This window comes from Falco peregrinus, chromosome 5 (genome assembly GCF_023634155.1).
Source record: "Falco peregrinus isolate bFalPer1 chromosome 5, bFalPer1.pri, whole genome shotgun sequence".
Lineage (NCBI taxonomy): Eukaryota > Metazoa > Chordata > Aves > Falconiformes > Falconidae > Falco > Falco peregrinus.
This window is the reverse complement of record NC_073725.1, coordinates 43,352,028-43,372,702: the sequence shown is the minus strand read 5'-3', so window position 1 is coordinate 43,372,702 and position 20,675 is coordinate 43,352,028. Positions and strand designations below refer to the sequence as shown.

Here is a 20,675-nt window from a genome sequence, read left to right as displayed (position 1 = left end):
AGCAAAAACATTCATAACTGATTTTATGATGCTTAATGCTTATTTCATAACTGACATTATGATGAAAACAGTAAAATCACAATGTATTTAAAAACAAGAAAGAACATCCTACATCTCTATTAGCATCCCTCTAGATGCTAGAAACTTCCCTCTTGAACTTACTTGTGGTGCAATTGTTGAACTCTATGTCATCTATTGCTGCTCCTCCTCCTAGGTCTCTGGTACGTATGCCTTCAAAGATAACTTCAAAATTCCTCAGTTTCCCCAAATGTAACTCGACTTTGTTCCACTCATCACCATGATTTCCTGATTCACTCCATATTTTCACAATCCCATCATCAGTCTGAAGTTTGAATAAAATATACATAGTAAAATACATGTAAATATGGATTATGAAATACCAGGTTTTGGGAAAAAAAAACCCAACAAAACAAAACGCAAAAACCAAAAATACAGAACACTGAAAGACACCCCTTAAGTTTTGTCAAGAAATGGTAAACATACACTTTGCTAGGATAACAGGAAAAGCAGCAAAATTAGATTATTACCATACAAATCACATAAACATCAATAGTAGATGGTTTCTCAGTACAGAAATTACTATGTGTATGATTGAACTCCAAAGCAGTCCATTTTGGTAGAGTCATATTTAACTTTACATAATACTGAAAATCTTTCTTTGTGTTTAGAATATATTACTGGATGCAAGGTTAGACTACAATTCTAAAATTAGGGTATCAGATATGTAGAATCTTTAAAAAGTTGTGACAATAGTAATACAAGGGAGGAAAACCTAAGAAATATAAGATAATCATGTTTAGTGTAGTTTATTTGAAGGCAAGTAGGATGACTCTGACTTTCAAATATGCTAATATATTTTAAAGCTTTTCTTTAAATATACAATCATATGACCTAACTGGAAAGTCAGCAGCAAACAACATGCTTCATTTTATAGTAGCAGTATTAGAATGCAGATTCACCAGTTTCAATTGCTGTGAATGGATGTCATATCTATATGATGGCACAAAAAGTAAATATTTGCAAAAGTTTCATATATGTCAAAATTTATTTTTCTTTATGGTTGTGTGACTAATCATCCAAATTGTAAATTAGATTTTTTTGCTAGCCTTTTCTTATCAAAATTCATTAGTACTCCAGCTAGGGTTAATAAAAACACTGTGTGGTGCGTCAAACAGCTAAATGTAATGCAAGGGTTTTAAGAAAGGTTCTAATAACGAAGCTTCTAATAAAGCAGTACATGAACAAGCGAAATCTAAGGAAAATAGAGACAACAGTAAAAATAGGCAGGGAAAAAAATTAATTACATTTCTTTATACATGGTGAACCTGTTAGATCAGATTTATGTTAATAAGATCATCCTATGCATATTTATGATGAGAAAATCAATCTTTATATAAGATTATTGTAGACAGTGTATTCTGAGTAGATAAGTGCAGACAAGCATGCACAAAAATATTGTATTAGTTGTTTCTGAATCGGGGAACTCACAGAATTGTTGCTACCTGTTAGAAGGAGATCCTCAGACCTCCCAAAACACAGAATTACTGAAGTATGGCTTGACAATGGTGTTCTGGAACAGCATCCTTAATTGTAAAGCAGTTAGTTGAGAACAATGGCAACTTTGTGTTCAATTGCTAAAATGGAAAAAAACCACAGGGAAGGGTCTCCATAACTGCATGTACAGTCATATTCAGCTGAACAACTCCATTGCTGCACACTACTAATGCTGTTGGGAGCAGTGGTGATAGCAGCCCTCTGTGAATCACTGTAGACTAAGCACACAAGCACCTACAGAGACAAGTTTAGGCATTGCGTCTTCAGATATTTCTCATTAGTTTAAAGCCAATGACACAGTCCATTAAAGAGAAAATAATATAACAGGACCTCACTGGTGCTTTGCACCACTAATTCCACAGTTGCTGACAACTGGTTGTGATTTTCTCAGTGTGTTTCTCCCAGTGCAACCCCTGACTCTGTGTGCCATCATGACAGAGATCCACTCTTTTAACAGACTCACAGAATCACAGACTATCTCAAGTTGGAAGGGACCCCTGAGGATCATCAAATCCAACTCCCTGCTCCTTGCAGCACTACCTAAAACTAAACCGTATGACTAAGAGTGTCGTCCAGATCCTCCTTGAACTCCGACAGGCTTGGTGCTATGACCGCTTCCCTGGAGAAGCTGTTCCAGTGACCAACCACCCTCCCAGTGAAGAAGCCCCTTTCAGGCCTATAATCAATGCACTTAAAGCGGACTGGAATCAGAACGAGTGTGAGACCCTTTCTAAAACTTCCACTTACATTTCAACCTGGAAACACAGCGAAGAAGACTCTGTATGTTAACACTGAGCTCAAAATGAGCAGATCCAGTAATCGATGATTTTAACAGTGGTAAAACAGTTTGGCAAATCTATCTTAACTTTACTCATATTATTCCTGGTCATCAAATATGTAGTCAACAATTTAACTTAGTTATTTCAGTAACTCAACAATATCTACTCCACTGATTCTGGTATTTTTTTAATAACCTCCAAAAGAGTATTACGTATTATTGGGGCAACTTGTTTAGTCTGCAAACATCTTCCATCTATCCATGACATGAATAAAATGGATGGTTACAATGAGTTATATTTGGCTTTAGTACCTCCAACATGGAATACAAAAACAAAACTTAGAAGAGAACACTCTTTTTTTTTTTTTTGTAAATCTATTTGTTGTATCTGGAACCTCTTCTGTCTGCCCTTGAGAACTCTTTGGAATGGGAAAATTCCCCAAACTTTATTTGTAAGAAATTACTAATTTTACAAAAGTAGCTCAGTGCTGTATATTAGTGGTGAATTTAGGAGACTTAAAATGAAGTGGGCAATAATAATACTACTAAATGATAAAGGAATTCCTCTACTTTCATGCATTTAAGTGAGACAGAAAAATTCAAAACTTGCATCTATCCCAACGTTAAGCCCCAAGCCTATAAAAAAAGGACATGTGTTTAAGTTTGGATGTATGTAAGTCAGTGGAGCTTCTTAAACTGTACACAGATAAATATTTCTATAAAATCTGGAAATGTTAAGTGTGGCACAGTTAACCAGAATATAAGCGTCATGTCTATTGTCAGCCTGATTTTGATTGTTTTCACATTATATTACATGACGTTCTGTTCAGACTTGTATCATTTATCACGTTGATTTCTGACTAAAGGATGCTGCAAGTAACAAGAAATATTGATCACATATTTCTTTAGAAATATCCACATTAAAACGTTGTAGCAATCAATTTGTATATGGTATCATTGCCATCAACTACCAAATCTTTATGTAGTTACAGGAGCTGAGGCATGTTTTTTCCATAGTGAGACACTTTAATACTGTTTCCTAGGAAGATTCTTTTTCAGATAGAAACTTTGCAACAGAAATGACAGTCATCTTGCACTTCACAAATTCTTGAATGTGATATACAAATAAAGCACAGAAGAGAGGGACATTTCTTTTCCTGTCTGGGTTCACCGGTAGCAGTTCCTATACAACAGAAGCATTTCACAGTGTGTGAAAGGCTGATTTTTCATGCACCTAGCTACAGCTCTATGCTAACAAAACGAAAAGCAGCCTCATCCCCTGCCTAACTGCATGAAGGATGTTCTAATCCAGAGTGAAAAGTCCCTTCAAAAACACAATCCCTGCACATTGTCTGCATGAAACAGCCAAGGAAGAGGTGGGAAAGTGAGTCAAGCTTCCTGCTTGTCTCTCCCTTGCCCTCCCCAGGCCCAGGCAGTGGAGCTGGCCTGGCTAAGAGGTGTAAGGTATATACTTCTTCTGGATACATACTTGGCATGAGAGGATCATAATTTGTAAGCTTTGCAGGTTCCATTTCATGAATTATTGTTTTGTTTTCTGCATTCTCCTGCCATTTAATCTGTCTGGTCCTTTGGCATTTCTTTCATATCTTTGGAATGCATTTGCTTCTAAACCAGACACAAATATGGCCTTGGGCGGGGGGGGAAGGGAATAAATCAGTCTGTGCTTTGACCTGCCCATTGTATCCAGAAATTCTTTGATCTTTTTCACTCTCATATACATGTATTAATGTAAAAGAGAGATACTTAAGAGAAAGATATGCAAAAGAGATATATGACAACCAGAAGAAACGTGTCTCAGTGTAGAGGAGCTTGGAGGTCACAGAGTCACCTTTCTTTCTGTTGTTATGAGGCTATTCTTCTACTGATACATACTCATACCGAGTGCTTAGATTGCTCTTCAACCTGGGCTGGTGGCAAAAGGCCCAGTTTAACTCTATGCTTCAACAGGCATAAAAAATGGTTAAGATCTGTGGCTTTGGCAGACAGTATCAGTAATGCCTGTGTGCAGGGCGGGTGGCTATGCTGGCTGTTACTCAGGGTGGAAATCCCATTTTCCAGTTACCCTGCAGGAGTTCAGCTGCATGTGGGCCTTGGCTAAAAAAATAAAAATATAGCCCTTTTCTGCTTTGTAAACATCATACCATAGGCTCCCCATATCCTTCTTTGCTACATTTATTTGCACGCGATCCTAGTGTCTCTTTTCCTTACACCAACACTTTTCTATCAAAGCCACATTACCTTCCTTATGTCTCATTACATTTGCCTTGGCCTGCCTTCCAGTTCTGATCTGTTCACCCCCCACCCTACCTTACATTCCTAAACACACATCATCCAGTTTCCTATTTGTATCCTCTTATTGCCTGCATTTGTACCTCAGCTAAGCAGAGTGACAAAGATTCTTGCATCACTTAAACCATCAGCCTGCTATCCTCAGTCAAAGTGGGTATTCCATGAAAAACTACCATCCAGAAGCCCATGTACGTGAAAGGAAAAACACTTATCTTTCCAAACAAAAGGTTAAATTGTAGTTCTGAACTATGAAAGGATCATAATTTTTGTCCATTACATATATGCAAGTCTTTGAAAGAGAAGGGTCTCAGTTCTCACTGACACAGAATGCACAAGCAAAGTATTTTTTGCCCTAAAGAACTTGCTCAAAATCTATTTTTTAATCAAGATATCTCATTAGACAGCAAAATGCTAACAATGACACATCCCTGCTAACATATTACAACCACCAGATCTTTTTTCTGTTCAGACTAAAATCTTCAGTATCTTTCTGTAGGTGTCTTCCTCAGCTGATGGGAAACGTAGCTGAAATAACCTTTCTACCTTATGTGTCATTTCATGACTTGTGAACAGCCCCACAATCTGCATGCCACTTAATTTTATGAGCATTAAAATCCTTCTAAATTCTTTTGCAGTCTATATTAATATTTTGTAAACTTTCTGCATGGCATCTGAAAAGACATCATAAGCTAAAAATCAGAAGTTGTCATCTCATAGGTTGAGGACTGCTAAAGGCCTTCATCCAGCTCTTGCTTTATGATCTGTATAGCCCATTCTCTAGACTACTTTGCCTCTCAGTGAACTGATTTTGCCTTCCCTAGCTGAATTCTACCTATAATACCAAAATAAACAATTTAAAAGTGCCTTTTATACCATTGTCCCAGCTTTATCTTTTATTCATTATTATCAAGAAGTTCCTCCCTTTGCTGGTCTAACTCATGATACACTGCCCATTTATTACATATTCAAATGTACAAAACCCTGTTTCCTCCTGAGCCCCATCCCTCTTCTGGGAAAAGGACTCTAAATATTTTTCCTTCCTTTGCAAGTGAAGTCTAGAAAAAAACCTTGCCAACAGTTAAGGTCTGGTTGAAGCTCTGTGACTCTCAGCCATGACCAATAATAGCATTTCACAGCTTCTTTGAAAAGTCAGTGAATCAGTGTGTCCTTTCAAAAATCCATCTTTGTATGTGCATATACCTGCCAATATTTCAGTTACAACACCTAACACTTAATTAGCACTTCAATAATGAGTATTTCAGGAGGCAACATTACAGCACTGAACTATCAGTAAAAATTCCAAGTATTATAATAATTCTTGGGATCTCAGATGTTTTCCTTATGCAAATAGAGGGAACCACTACAAATTCCTAGAAGGAAACAAGTTGCAGATCATCACAAGAGCAGGCAGAAGTTTCACTATGCAAACACAATCAGAGCAGCCAGCATAGTCCAAATGTTTCTGCAGATGAAAAATGAAACAGCCATGTTGCCCAGTTATACCTCCTGACAGACAAAAAGTTATTTTGCTATCAAACAAGCTAACATGGTAGCATATACCTCTGCCTATAGCAGAAAAGAGAGAAATTCAGTCCAATTTATCAATACTGTCCTCCCCACAGGTCAAGACTGGAATTATTTCTTCCATCCCAGAACAGTGGGAAGGGAGGGACTCAGCAGTCTCAATAGGCCTAATGATCACCTAATCTTGGTGCAGACAAAAACAGTTACAAAGGATTATTTGTTGGTCATATCCATAGGCTTTACAGGGCAAGTCTACCATGGCCTACAATAGAAGAACACCTGCTAGTTTATTATGTGTATTTCTACTTTTGACTTATTTCTTCATAGTATGTTGTTCACTATTTATTAGTGCAGACTGCTGCTGGGCAACACCTCTAGAAAGTTCCTTGGAACATAGTTTTTATTTCTTCATAATATATCATTCACTATTTATTAGTGCAGAATGCTGCTGGGCAACACCTCTGGAAAGTTCCAAAGAACATAATTTTTACAACCTGTTTTGTAATTCTGTACTTTATAATGCCCTAAACTCAACCTGAGAAATTCTGAAAGTCCAATGTTATCGACAGATCGGCTAACAAAGTTTCATTTCGTCCAAAAACACACACCAAGAGCACTAAAAACAGATGTAAAAGATTTTTTTTTTTCATGTAAGGCTCTGAAAAGTTATTATTAATTGCATGTCACTGCCCGTTATAGGTTGAATATAGTTGAAGGTCAAGCTGAGGTGGTAAGCCATCATTAGGTAAAACTTAACCGTAAAGGGCATGTTTTTCCATTGACTTGTAGCAATGGGTCCTGGTCTTCCACTGTCCCATCATGCTAAGCAATAAACACTCTCAGAAAATGGCAGAGTTACTTCTAAGACAACCATAACTTGTTTAGATCTGTAGGTCTATATACCTAGCCATATTGGAAAAATCCTATTCATATTCAAAGGACTTTTTTATTTATCTTCTGACAGTCTGAGGGGAATTATTTCTTAATGATTTCATTACATTGCAATTCAGAATCTTCTTCATGCTTGTGTTCATCTGAAGAATGATCTAAAGTGTTTATAAATTCTCTTCTGAGAACTTCAGGGGGAAAGTAGATCTTATTTGGCTCAACAACCTCATTAATGCACCTAGCAATACTAACAATAAAGGCAAGAGAAGGCTATCTTTATGTCTTAGAATTTCTTTTTATTTTGTGGCCTTGTTTAATATTTTTCTTACACAGCAGAGACCACCATTCTTCTCAAGGCTATATTTCTAACACAGTCAGAATGATATTAGGAACGGAATCCAAAGCAGGCAAGAAGATTTTGCAATTTTCCATTACAAGATGTTGCAAAGAAACTTTATGAAAACACTCTCTGTCAGAGGAATACACTACGTATTCCAGATGCGATTATAAAGGTTCCACTATGAGACAATCTGCCTTGTTACATCTGTGGTGAAACAGCAATGAAACCCAGATTTTGTTCTTGATCTGCACCTCTTCTGTTTGTGTTCTGATCAGGGTTCAAAATGTTTCCCGGGTTCCCTTTGCATCTGATATTTATTTATTTCAGCAGAGCCACAGGAAATGAAGCCAAGCTTACCAAATGGATGGAGGCAATAACAACATTTGCTAAATATTCCTGGACTCTTCAAATAAATACTCTTGAGAGCTTTTTAATCAGAGCAGAATATTTTCAAATGATTCTTCAAAAAACATTAACTGTTTATTATCAATACCATAAAAAGACTTTTGAGATACCTTGCGACAAAAGGCTTCTCTTCCTGTTGCACCCTTCAGACTTTCCAGAGCAGTCAAACCCTTTCTACATACTTTTTTAAACTGTTAGGAAAAAGCTTTTCTCCTATGCTTTCAGGTTCCTTTGAAAACAGTATCTTCCTGGCAAGCTGTCATCATTCAGAATTTTTAAAACAGGATATGTGTTATGCAAAGCACAGAATGAGCATAACGTGACTTTAACTGTCAGTGCTCATTTCTCTAGCTTTTGAGGGATGGTAATCCCTCTGTTTCACAAGAGTATTTCAGGAGGGCAGTTTACTTTTCAGGCTATTTCTTCTTGGTTTAGAATCAAGCATGTTTTTATGGTGTGCAAATGAAGTTAACTAATAAACTTGGTTTTAACAAAGCTTTACTTCCCTTGATTTACATATCATCATTACAGCCTTTCAAACCGAGTAAGTTTGAAAAGTAGTTTGCTGAAATATCCCATGATGAGGGATATTTCCCTTCCCCGCTTCCTGCTTTTACTCAACAAGGAGTGGAGTGCAGTCCTGCAATTTTACAGTTACATCAAAGAAACAGGAGGTGGAAGGAAGAAAAATTCATGGCTTTTCCACATTTGCTCATATTTTAAAGACCTTTTCTATGAAGCTGTATTTTTCCAAATTATACAACAGTGAATATCTTTGCTGGAATTTCTAATATAATCTATCTACTTTAAGTTTCATTGCTTGAGAGTAAGTTCTATTTTCAGAAGGTTCCAAGCACCTTCCTTATAGTTTTGTGCCGTTGCGACCTCAACACTGCAGTACACAGAATACTTGCTTATTTTTAAAGATCTCAGTTCCTATGATTAAGTCTTTCCTACATAGCTTGGGGGGGAAAAAAAAAAAGCAAGCATATTAAAATGCAATAAAACTGAAGACTAATGCTGTAAAGCAGACTCTTTTATCTTAAAAGAAAAAGATGTAGTTAATGTGTCTTCTTTACCTACAGTTGTTTTCAGAGCACATGACAGATTCTATCTTTTTTTCATTTCTCACTGATTTTCACTTAAAATTTAACTTCCTAAAAGAATATTACTTAGATTATTTGAAAACAGTAACTGAACCCTACAAAGTTTGACCTTACATTCCTTTCAAACAAAAAAAGCTCTATATCAGATAAATCTGTATACGGTATCAAATCATTAAAATTAATTGAGTCAAAGAATTCACCCAAGATTTGAATAGTAAATTATTTTTTTTTCTTTTCCTCTTTTCTGTTTTCTTTTTTTCCCCCCTTTTTTTCTTCATTTCTTCTTTTCTTATGGTGACATGAAGAAAAATGAAAGCAGACAATAAGGTTATGAAAATGTGAGTTATGAATGAGCATGTGTGTCCCCTGTCACACTGTCAATCACCAGACTGGTAACAATTCAATGCAAACAGTTCAGCAGCACTTTATAACAGCGCTAGTTACAATAACTCATGTCAGCTTTGACAGGCTACTTTATTTTAGAGAAAGACACATACTCTGTATGTTAAGTGTAAGGTTGGTTATTGTGCATGCAAACAAACCAAATAAAGCATTTGTACAAGTTGTTGGTCATGTTGGAAAATCTGGGCACAGCAGTAGTCATTTACTACTCTGCCCTTAGCTACTGCTTTGAAAATTTGTCTTTCCTATTAAATAACCCAAAGAGACTTAATATTATCATTACATTTAGAAAAATACTGCTAATTATCTGAATGTTGAAGCTCTACATTAAACATATAATTCCAAAATTATTAAGTCCACCTAGAATATCTCTGAGAGAGACAAATAGAAACAATTCCAACGTAGGGAGAGTTTTTAAACTTGAAATTAACCTTTCCATCACTAAACTGAGGGATGCTAAGGGATGCATGCCACAGGATTATGAAATATTCAGCAAATGGAGGTAAAAATGAAAGAAGAAAAAACAACAACAACAACAAAAAATCAGGTAACAGCACTGCAACAATCTACAGAGTAATGGTCTCAAAAGACAGGAAAATGTTACTGATGAGTATGCAATAGGGCGAGTTTTACTTTAGGTATTTGCTGCTGAAAGTGATGAGCTTACTTAAGTTCCAATGGCTTCAATGAAGATTCATGATTCTCAGCACTGAAAAGAATACATTAAAAATAAGTTTCTCTCTAATTTTTCTGTTATATTTTGACAGGAACAAGAAACACTAGACAAGTATGTCTCTGCCTTCTTTAAAAAACACTTGAAAAAAAGTCATCAAGCTGATCAAATGGTATCTTTAAGAAATTACTTGATCCAGGCAAAATGTATACTGACTAAGTACATTAGTATGCATGAAAAATTGGCTTTATTTTTAAGGATAACTTACAAAATCACATAATTTCATTTTCACAGTGCATTACAGAAAGAAGGAAAACAGCAAGATGAAACACTGATATTTCAGCCTTCAAGCCTTTTATTAGACAATCTGCATGTATTAGTCTCAGCAGGTTTTCATAATAAGAGTTAATGACAAAGCCCATCCATCCATCCCTTTCATTTCCTCCTTTGTGTAAAGCATTAAGATGATTTTCACTCTCAGAAGTATCTTTTCCCCAATTTTCATTTCCAAAATTAACATCACTGTAATAAAGTAGTATGTATTTCAGCAAGGAACATGCATTCTAATGAACAAACTCAATAAATAAACTTATACCACTGATAAAATTCCTTTTTTTAAATGCACCAGGTTTTGAATTCTGGAATCTCATAGTTAATTCCTTCAGAGCATCAGAAGGCATAAACAGCTCACCCTCTCATGCATGCAGAACTTCTAATACTTCTAGGAGCTAAATAGACTCTTGGTTCTTAATTGCTCTAAGTGCTGAGTTGAGAAAAGCCAGCTTCAAAAACACTGATAAAAAACAACCGATAATTCATCTGAAGACAGGATTTTGTTTCAAGCAGATAGGCATTTCAAGGCACAACAATTAAGTTGCTCATTAGCAAAGCTGAAGTTATACTTTTAAAATTCTTATTTTGGAAAAGAAGTGTATACTGGGAAGGCAAGAATACTTTACTAGCTTTCTTTGAATTATTCTGTGAGTATCACCTTAAAACTTGGATTTATACTGTCACAACTATTAAATCTATGAAATTTCATTATAGACAACTTTCATTTATAACCAAGCAAACTCTTTCCTTTCTTGTTTACATCTTTCTACATACCTGTGATAGTGTTTCCCTCAAATATTCTTTTATGTGCTTAGGCTCTTAAAACACATTTTCATTCCGTACACTATTCTTACCAATTAGACCAGAGAAATAAAACTTCTGCTCTTTGTAAAAGAGGATTCATTAGGTATGTTGTACTACTTCATCCTGCCTTCATTTCCTAGCCCTTCCAGCCCTCCTTTCTCCTCAAACGCAAAAATTTCTTATTCATTTCCTAGCATAATCCACCTATGTTTGAATTTCGTTTCTAGGTAGCTTAAGGGATACAACTGTGATTGCTTGGTTTTCATATTTTCCCTTCCGTTCTACCACTAAGACTGAGTAACGATAAGCATCAAAGCCATTTTTTAAGACCATGAGCATTTCAAGCAGCTTAGTTCCATTTTGTCTCAGACCTTGTCACAGCTTTGTTTTACTCATGTTTTACAAGTCTCCTCAGACTGTACCCATCTTAGACTTGAGACAACTGTCATTTTCTGGAAAACCAAAGCTTGCAAGAGAAATAATCACACTTGCAAAAATTCTAGGAAGACTCTGGGCAACTGCTATAACCCTCCATAATGCCAAATGTAAGGACAGTGTGCTAAACGTTGTGTAATGCTATATTCCTTGGATTATAAAATAAAAGCCACAGAATCTCAGAATGCTCAGGGTTGGAAGGGACCTCTGGAGATCTGCTAAAGCAGGTTCACCTAGAGCAGGTTGCACAGGATCACATCCAGGTGGGTTTTAAATATCTCCAGAGAAGGAGACTCCACAGCCTCTCTGGGCAGCCTGTTCCAGTGCTCTGTCACCCTCAAAGTCAAGAAGTGCTTCCTCACATTCAGGTGGAACTCCCTGTGCTGCAGTTTGTGCCCGTTTCCCCTTGTCCTGTCACTGGGCACCACTGAAAAGAGCCTGGCCCTGTCCTCTAGACACCTGCCCTTAAGATACTTGTATGCATTGATAAGGTCCCCTCCCAGTCTTCTCTTCTCCAGGCTGAACAGGCCCAGCTCTCTCAGCCTTTCCTCATTAGGGACACGCTCCAGGCCTCTCATCATCTTCACAGCCCTCTGCTGGACCCTCTCCAGCGGTTCCCTGTCTCTCCTCAACTAGGGAGCTCAGAACTGGACACAGCACTCCAGATGCAGCCTCACCAGAGCAGAGTAGAGAAGGATCATCTCCTTCCACCTGCTGGCTACACTGCTGCTTAATGCCCCCCAGGGTACCATTGGCCTTCTTGGCCACAAGGGCATGCTGCTGGCTCACGGGCACCTTGCTGTTCTCCAGCACTCCCAGGTCCTTCTTGGCAGAGCTGCCTTCCAGCAGGTCAGCCCCAGCCTGCACTGGTGAGTGGAGTTACTTCTCCCCACATGCAGGATCCTACATTTGCTCTTGTTGAACTTCATTAAGTTCACTGCCACCCAACTCTCCAGCCTGCCCAGGTCTCGCTGAATGGCAGCGCAGCCTCCTGGTGCATCAGCCACTCCTCCCAGCTTTCTAACATCAGCGACCTTCCAAGGGTACACTCTGTCCCTTCATCCAGGTCCCTGCTGAATAAGTTGAACAGGACTGGACCCAGTACTGACCTGTGGGGCACACCGCTGGCTACAGGCCTCCAGCCAGACTCTGTGTGGCTGATCACAAGACTCTGAGCTCCGCCATTCAGCCAGTTCTCAGTCCACCTCACTGTCCACTCATCCATCCCACACTTCCTGAGCTTATGTATTGGGATGTCATGTGTCAAAAGCCTTGCTGAGATCAAGGCAGACAACATCCACTGCTCTCCCCTCATCTACTCAGCCAGTCATTAGGCTATCAGGTTGGCCAGGCATGGTTTCCCCTCGGTGAATCCATGCTAACTACTTCTGATAACATTGTTTTCCTCCACATGCTTAGAGATGACCTCCAGGATGAGCTGTTCCATCACCTTTCCAGGGATGAAGGTGAAGCTGACCAGCCTGTAGTTGCCTGGATCCTCGTTCTTGCCCTTTTTGAAGATTGGAGTGGCATTGGTTGTCCACTTCCTCCAAAGTGACCTCCATGACCGTTCAAAGATGATGGAGTGTGGCTTAGTAATAACATCTGCCAGCTTCCTCAGCACTTGGGGTTGCATCCCATTGAGGCCCGTGCATTTGTCAATGTCAAGTTTGCTTAAGTGATCTCTAAAATGATCCTCCTCAACCAAGTGAAATTCTTCCTTTCTCCAGAATTTCTCTCTTGCCTCCAGGGTCTGGGAAACTGGAGGGCCAGCCTTGGCAGTGAAGACTGAAACAAAGGTGGCATTCACTAACTCTGTCTTCTGTATGGACTTTGTCACCAGGGCATCCACCTCATTCAGCAGTGGGCCCACATTTTCCCTAATCATTCTTTTCCTGGCAATGCACTTGAAGAAGCCCTTCTTGTCCTTGATGTCCCTCACCAGATTTAATTCCAAATGGACTTTAGCCTTCCTCGTCATCTCGCTGTATGTTCTGACAACATCTCTATATTTTACCGAGTGGCCTGTCCCTTTTTCCACATCCTGTAAACTTCCTTATTCTGTTTGAGGTCTGACAGAAGCTCCTTACCCATCATGCAGGCTTTCTGCCCCCTCGTTTGATTTTTCACTCATAGGGATGTACTTATCTTGACATTGGAGGAAGTGATGCTTGAATATCAGCCAGCTCTTTTGGACACACCTACCTTCTAGAGTCCTAACCCATGGGATTCCTTCAGGTAGGTTCTGGAAGAGGTCAAACTTAGCTCTCCTGAAGCCCAGGGTTTCAATCCTAATCATTGCCATTGTTCCTCCATACAGAATCCTGAACCCCACCATCTTATTGTCACTGCAGCCAAGGCTGCCGCCAAACTTCACAGCCCCAACCAGTCCTTCTTTTTTTGTGAGTACAAAGTCTAAAAGCACACCTTGTCTCACTGTCTCCTCCACCACCTGCATCAAGAAGCCATCAACAATGCTCTGCAGGAACCTCCTGGACTGCATAAGGCTAGCTGAGCTGTCTTTCCAACAGATATCAGAAAGGTTGAAGTCCTCCATGAGAATCAGGGCCTGTAACTGTGAAGCTACCTCAAATTGTAAAAGGTCTCATTGACTTCCTCTTCCTGATCAGGTGGCCTGTAGAAAACACCCACAACAGTATCCCCCATGTTGCTCTGCCCCTTAATCTTTACCCACAAGCTCTTGACTCGTTCTGCATGCACCCAAGGGAAAGCCCAATACATTCCAGTTGCTCCCTCACATAAAGACCAACTCCACCACCTCTCCTTGCTGGCCTGTCTTTCCTAAAAAGTACTCGGCTATCCACAACAGCATTCCAGTCATGTGAGGTATCCTACCATGTTTCTGTAATTGTAATGAGATCATGGCCCTGCGACCGCACACAGATCTCAAATTCTTCCTGTTTATTCCCCATTCTGCATGCGTTGATGTACAGGCAATTCAGAGAGGGAATCGAGCACACAGGTGTGCAAGAGGATCAACCATAACCACGCACATCCTTGAGGAGGCTGACCTTCTGGTACTCATCTTGGGAAGTAGCTAAGGAACATATATCACTGCTCTGGTTGGCCTGGTTTATTTCCCTGTTGAATGTGATGGCATGAGTATCGCCACTTTGAACACCTCTACCCCAAATCCTTCAGTTTAAAGCCTGCCTCACCAAGCTGGCCAGCCTGCTGTCAAAGTCAAACCTTTACTTACACTGACTGCCTAAACAAATGCAGAACATATAGAGTAAGAGATGTAAAAAACAGTTTTGAATAAAGATCATGAAAAGACATTTGCAGAAATGAGATAACCTCAAATCTGTCATGTTTTTCCTCCTACAGAGAATACTCTGAATATCATATTTGAAGATGTGAGGCAAAATCACATATTAAATTTCAGCTTTTTATTAAGCAGCTTTAACTCTTTAACACATCTTCTATACATCTTAAGCGTAAAATCAAAGAACTTGAAAATAGTGTTGCTAACTCTTACCACTCCTTATCCTTTAAGAGTCATACATTAGATCATCTCCCCAGTGCTGCTTAATATTCTCCTTTATCAGTTGGGGTATGGAATGAGAGAAGGAACACAAACTTGTCTAAATAGGAGCTGCATACCTCTAATAACTGCAGAAGCAGTGATGACACCCATTTTGCATCCTGACCTCAGAGCACCCAGCAGGGAGGGACCTGGCTTGGCACAGCCCCCCTGCATGCCTTGGGAAGACATGGTGAAACTGGGACATGGGCAGAACTCACATCTCAGGACCACAGATTACACCAGATGCTGCCAATGTGTATTTGTCCAGGACGTTTTTTTAGGACGATAGTGAAGCACCTTTCTTTTCATGTATGCCTGTGCCTATCTATTAATGCACACTGTCTGAAGTAAGTCAGATGATGTAAAGGTGTTTGACATTTTCATTGTCTTTAAAAACTTTCAGCTAGGACAGAAAGTATACATGAGCTGCATAAAAAATGAGACTTTGTCATTTTTCTCTGTGGGCACTGAAACAGAAAGAAAATATATCTCTCACTCCCAAAAATGAAAGAAATTAATCTGGTCTAGATGTTCGCACGCTGAATTGGTGTTTAACACAAAGTAAATGGAAAGATTGATAAATTGCTTGACTCAGATAAGTATCTACCAGTTTGGACACTTACTCAATATTTAATTGAATTTCAAACTTTTCAGGAAATGGGACCAAAATTAGCTTACTCTTTGGCACATCTTATCTTGGAAAAATTTATTGCTGCATGTGGCCAGCCCTGGACAAGAAACGTGCTCGGAAGTGGAGCACCTTACTCTAATCAACCACATGGATCAAAGTCCTGCTTGAGTGACACAGTGGGCAAGCAGAAGCTGTGCTGGTGGGACTAACTTTTCTTCTCTGAAACTTTGACAGTTAGTGGTTAAAGCCAGAAGCATTTTTCTATTCATAGTGTCAGTGTTTACAAAATCAGTCCCATGAGGTAGGAATTATGAAATCAGTCTCTGTGAAAGTCCTCTCAGCTCTTCAAAATGTGAAGTTTTGCTCATGAAGAATTAAAGCATTACCATTACAGCTGCCTTGAAAACTAAAAGCCCCAAGGAAAAGCTAATTCAGTTGAACAAAACATTTGGAATCTTTCAGAGATTTTCTTTGTTTTATTCAGTATTTCAATTTAGCAATCTACCTCAAATACCACTTTGATTCTGTACATAAAACAATGTAAAGAGTGGGAAAACATACCTCTACAGGGATTCGGTTGAGAGAAAAATAAAATAAAAAAAAAAGGAAAAAAAAAAGGAGAAAACAAATACATACATCTGCCATAAACATACTTTTTTTTTTTAAAAAAAAGTAAGATCCTGTTAGGGCAGTATGATAAAATTGTAAGACTAGTAATAGTTCTTAAGACTAGCAGTAGCAATTCTTAATTCTTGCACAGTGACATTTAAACTTCCAAGGTTTTACTAAATATTTCATCTGTCACTTCTTCGAAGTGACAAGTCTGCAGGACAATGACTGACATGAATATTCCCTATTAATCATCAAAGAGTATCTTATGCTTTTTCAGATGTATAAAGGAGTGATTACTGTCAGTCAGGTGTCATCCCTACTTTGATGTAGTGAGAGGTTCACTGGGATATAACTGTAATTCTTTCTTTGTGACATTTACTTTTACAGCCTATTTGTATTCTAATAGAATGTTCTTTTCAATTAGATTGTAGCTTTTGGGCTTGTAGAAATATAGAACAGGTCCTTTGGGATATTAGAAAAACTGGACAGATTCAGAGGACTCAAAACACTAAGGCTGAAAAAAATAGGAAGTTCTTTATACAGTCAAAGATTGATTAGGTATTTTTAAGCTTCACTGACTTGATCCTGAGCAAAGAGACATCTTTAAGAAGAATTCTCAAGTCCTGTCTCTATAATATCCGATGGATACAATTATTTATTTCTTAGAGAATGCCAAGAAACCAGAAACTGATTTAAATTTTTCATTTGTAGTTATGAAATACACAACACATATAAAAATATTCTCTACAAATTGAGGGCTCTCATAACTGACGGATCTTATTATATTAAAACACCTCAGTAAGATTCCCTTCAGTAAGATAGGGAAGTAGAAGATAAAAATCTGCAAACAGACTCATGAGAGCTTGGTGTTTGCATTGCCAGTACAGATATTAAATATGTATGTAAATGTCCAAAAATATTTACCAAAATATCCAAATTCAAATATTTATCCAGTGACATTACTGAATGTACCCAATATTGCCAAGTAAATGTTACTACATACAGTTACATGTCTACCGGGAGCTATATGGAAAGCAACAGCCACCTTTCCTCTTACAGATGCTTTCTTTAGAATGAGATAAATCATATTCAAGGCTTCCATTGACATAGTGAGTAAAACCCCATCGTCAACAAGAGGCTAGGGTGACCACTGCAGTGGCTCCGCTGGAAGCATCTATGACTTTAAGTAACAGGAATGTCATCCACATTGGGACAAATGACAATTTAATGACAGGTCTTGTGATCTTAACATGTTTCTTCGAAAAGAAAGCTACATGCTGGAGCAAGCGCAGAGATCTCTTTCTAAGATATCTTTCCTGTGGTAGCATAGAAATAATTTGCCTACATTAAGGCAAAATGATAGGCCTGAAAACCATGAGAACAAGCAGCAGCCACACTTCAAATACGTAAAAGAGAATTTGTAATAATTTGCAATAATTTGCAACCTGTCAAACAAATACATATAAAACTAAGGTTTAACAGGAAAGTCACTGGCATTTTTTCTCTTACATTAATTTTTTGGTTTTCAGTGAAAATCTCTCAGATAACTTTCCATTTATTCCTAGTGCAGCAACTGTTACACAGTCCACTTCTGCTTTATAGTTTCAGTAGATGTGATAACCTCAATTTCCCATTTCCACTTCGGTTTTTCTCTAGATTTCACAGGCAGTGTAGAAGTTATGTCTGTGTTTTCTAAATGGATTTATTCCCTAGAGCAAATAAGCACAGACGTGATTATCAGAAGAATATAAATCTTTTTGTGTGAACCAAGGAGACATTGTAATATTAAAAAAGGCAAATCAAAGGAAAAATATAATCACTTAGTGACCAAACAACTGAGAGAACTCTAAGAGATCTGTGGCAGAACATATCTTTCCCAACCCTCCTATAGCAGAAATTCAGTCTCATCATGTCTGTAGTGAAAAGGATATTTTAAGATGAAGTCTAGGAAGTTTCTATAGCAATGGCATCCTGTATGTGCCACTGTAAGATCTGTAGCCTTTAGATTGGCATACACAGAAAGTATGAACTAGGTATTTTAAGTAACATTTATTATGATGTGCCTTCTTTTGCCTTGCTACATGGTCTCCTGTACCTTTCTTCCTCAGCTGACCACACCTTCTTTGGATACTATTCACCAGACCACTCAGGTTCTTCAGCTACACGCAGTAACATTTTCTTTCCAAGCTGAAAGACTAACTCTTTAAGATTGGTATTTTCAAGTCAGCTGTTCTCTTTAAGAGAACAGTCTTATCTTACTGCATCACTGTTATCAAGAGATTTCAAGTCACACCTGAAGAAACACTTCACTTCTCTGTTCAATAAATCTCAGCACCACTTGGAAGGAGGAAACTGCATAAAGACTGTACAGAGATTGAATTCCAGGTATGCTAATTTGAATGGACTATACTATTGATTAAGGCAGAATCTAAGGTTAAAAATGTGCGGCTAGTGAGTTGGGGGGATCATCATTAGTTGTTAATTCCTTTCCATAGCCCACACACTCCTTGCACGGGTAGGCTGGAAAAAAAACAAACCCTCTCATTCCTTTTGTAACACTTATGAACACAGCTGGTATATGAAGTGTTAAATGGATGGAAATCCACCTAAATAACGTTGTGACTGCTGATAAACTTTTTGGTAACATAGTCCCTCTGAACTCCATTGAACACAATGCTGAACTGAATCACACTGTCAAAATGCTCAGAATAATGTAATGTATAGCAGAATCCTTCAAATCTAATGAGCATTTCCATGTCATAAATAATGAGAGTCTTCTTCTGTTCGCTGATCAATGAAATGAATTAGATGGTTCATGTGCCAAAATCTCAATACTGTCTCTTCTGGATTACATTGGAAACTCTTATTTAAAGACCCTTTTCTCCCATACAGATCAAACCAAATTAAACTAGAAACAGTACGATACCAAGTTGCGCTATTCAGTGGAAGGAGTGGCAGGCAACAGTGAGCAGCTGAGGGGAAGACCAAATTACATCTAAATACAGGCTGCAGATTTTCATTGGATAAATGGTAGAGTAGCTATCATACCAACACTTAATAGAACAAGTAATATTTTTAGCCACCTAAATTAGATGGTATAAATGTACAGAAAACAAGACTAAGCAAACTATTTAAAAGCTGAAAGATGCTTCAAATGCCTGGATTTATTGGTTCAGCCAAATCCTGAATGCCTGGTCCATTTCACTATAATTTCAAACAAGAAAACACAGTTTTCAAAAAAAAGAGAAGTTAGCTGTATAAGTTCAATGGTGTTGTACAATTGCATTAGCGTGTTTCCACTGTGGTTTCATACAACCTTTCTACAACAGCTGTCTCTTCTTAGATGTCAATGAGAAGAACAATTGACATCCAAAAAATGCTCATAATTATTAATCATACAATGGCACCTGTGGTACCAAACTTTCCCCTGCCATTATAATGAGAAATGAATGGTGACATTTAGCGGTTTATAGAAAACAGATGATTTTGCAAGGAAATAAAAACAAGGTTATTTTCACTCTTTTATTCTCCATGCTTTTGATTGTCTTCCTGTTATTATGAATGTTAGAATTAAAACTAGTTAAAATATTTCACTGCATTTTTATTCAGTGACTTCTGTCCAAGAAACAAAATTTTCATAGCAAGTTTCCCATTCTAAGATTTTTTTTTTCACTTTTATGATTTGAAATTTAAGCAAAAATTTGGTCTTATAGTTTTCATTTATTATGAAAATCTGAAAAGCATCCACATGATTTTTTGATAGATATAGTCTCAAGGCTGGTTTGTTTGTTTGGGGTTTTTTTGTTTGTTTGGTAGGTTGTGGGGGATTTTTTTGTGTCCTCACTCTCTTTAGAAAACAAGACCACAATTCTTCTAAGAAAATCCTCATATTTTGACCACACCTAGTTACTCCTGGTCCACATTAGAGCCCAGCATCACAACTGAAGATTTGTGGTGGGTTGACCTTGGCTGGATGCCAGGTCCCACCAAGCTGCTCTATCACTCCACTCCTCAGCAGAGCAGGGCAGGGAGAAAATAAGTTGAAAAAAACCCCACAACTTGTGGGTCAAGATAAAGGCAGTTTAATGAAGCAACAGCAAAAGCTGTACATGTGGAAACGAAGGAAAACAAAAGACATTATTCTCTACTTCTCATTAGCAGGCAATGATTGGTCACTTCCCGGGAAGCAGAGCTTCAGTACCTGTAGGTGGTTGCTCCAGAAGACAAGTGTAATAAATAGCAAATGCCCCCCCTTCCTCCTCATTTCTCTTAGCTTTTATATCTGAGCAGATGTCATATGGTATGGAATATC

General features: G+C 38.1%; 1 protein-coding gene across 1 annotated transcript in view; it reads right to left on the bottom strand.

Annotated features, from left to right (window-relative positions):
* MALRD1 (MAM and LDL receptor class A domain containing 1) overlaps window positions 1-20,675 on the bottom strand; it is a 282,749-nt gene that overhangs the window by 108,794 nt on the left and 153,280 nt on the right. Inside the window, exon 28 of the mRNA XM_027777677.2 lies at window positions 163-343. Coding sequence (XP_027633478.2) covers window positions 163-343 — 181 coding nt within the window. The remainder of the gene's footprint in view (window positions 1-162; window positions 344-20,675) is intronic.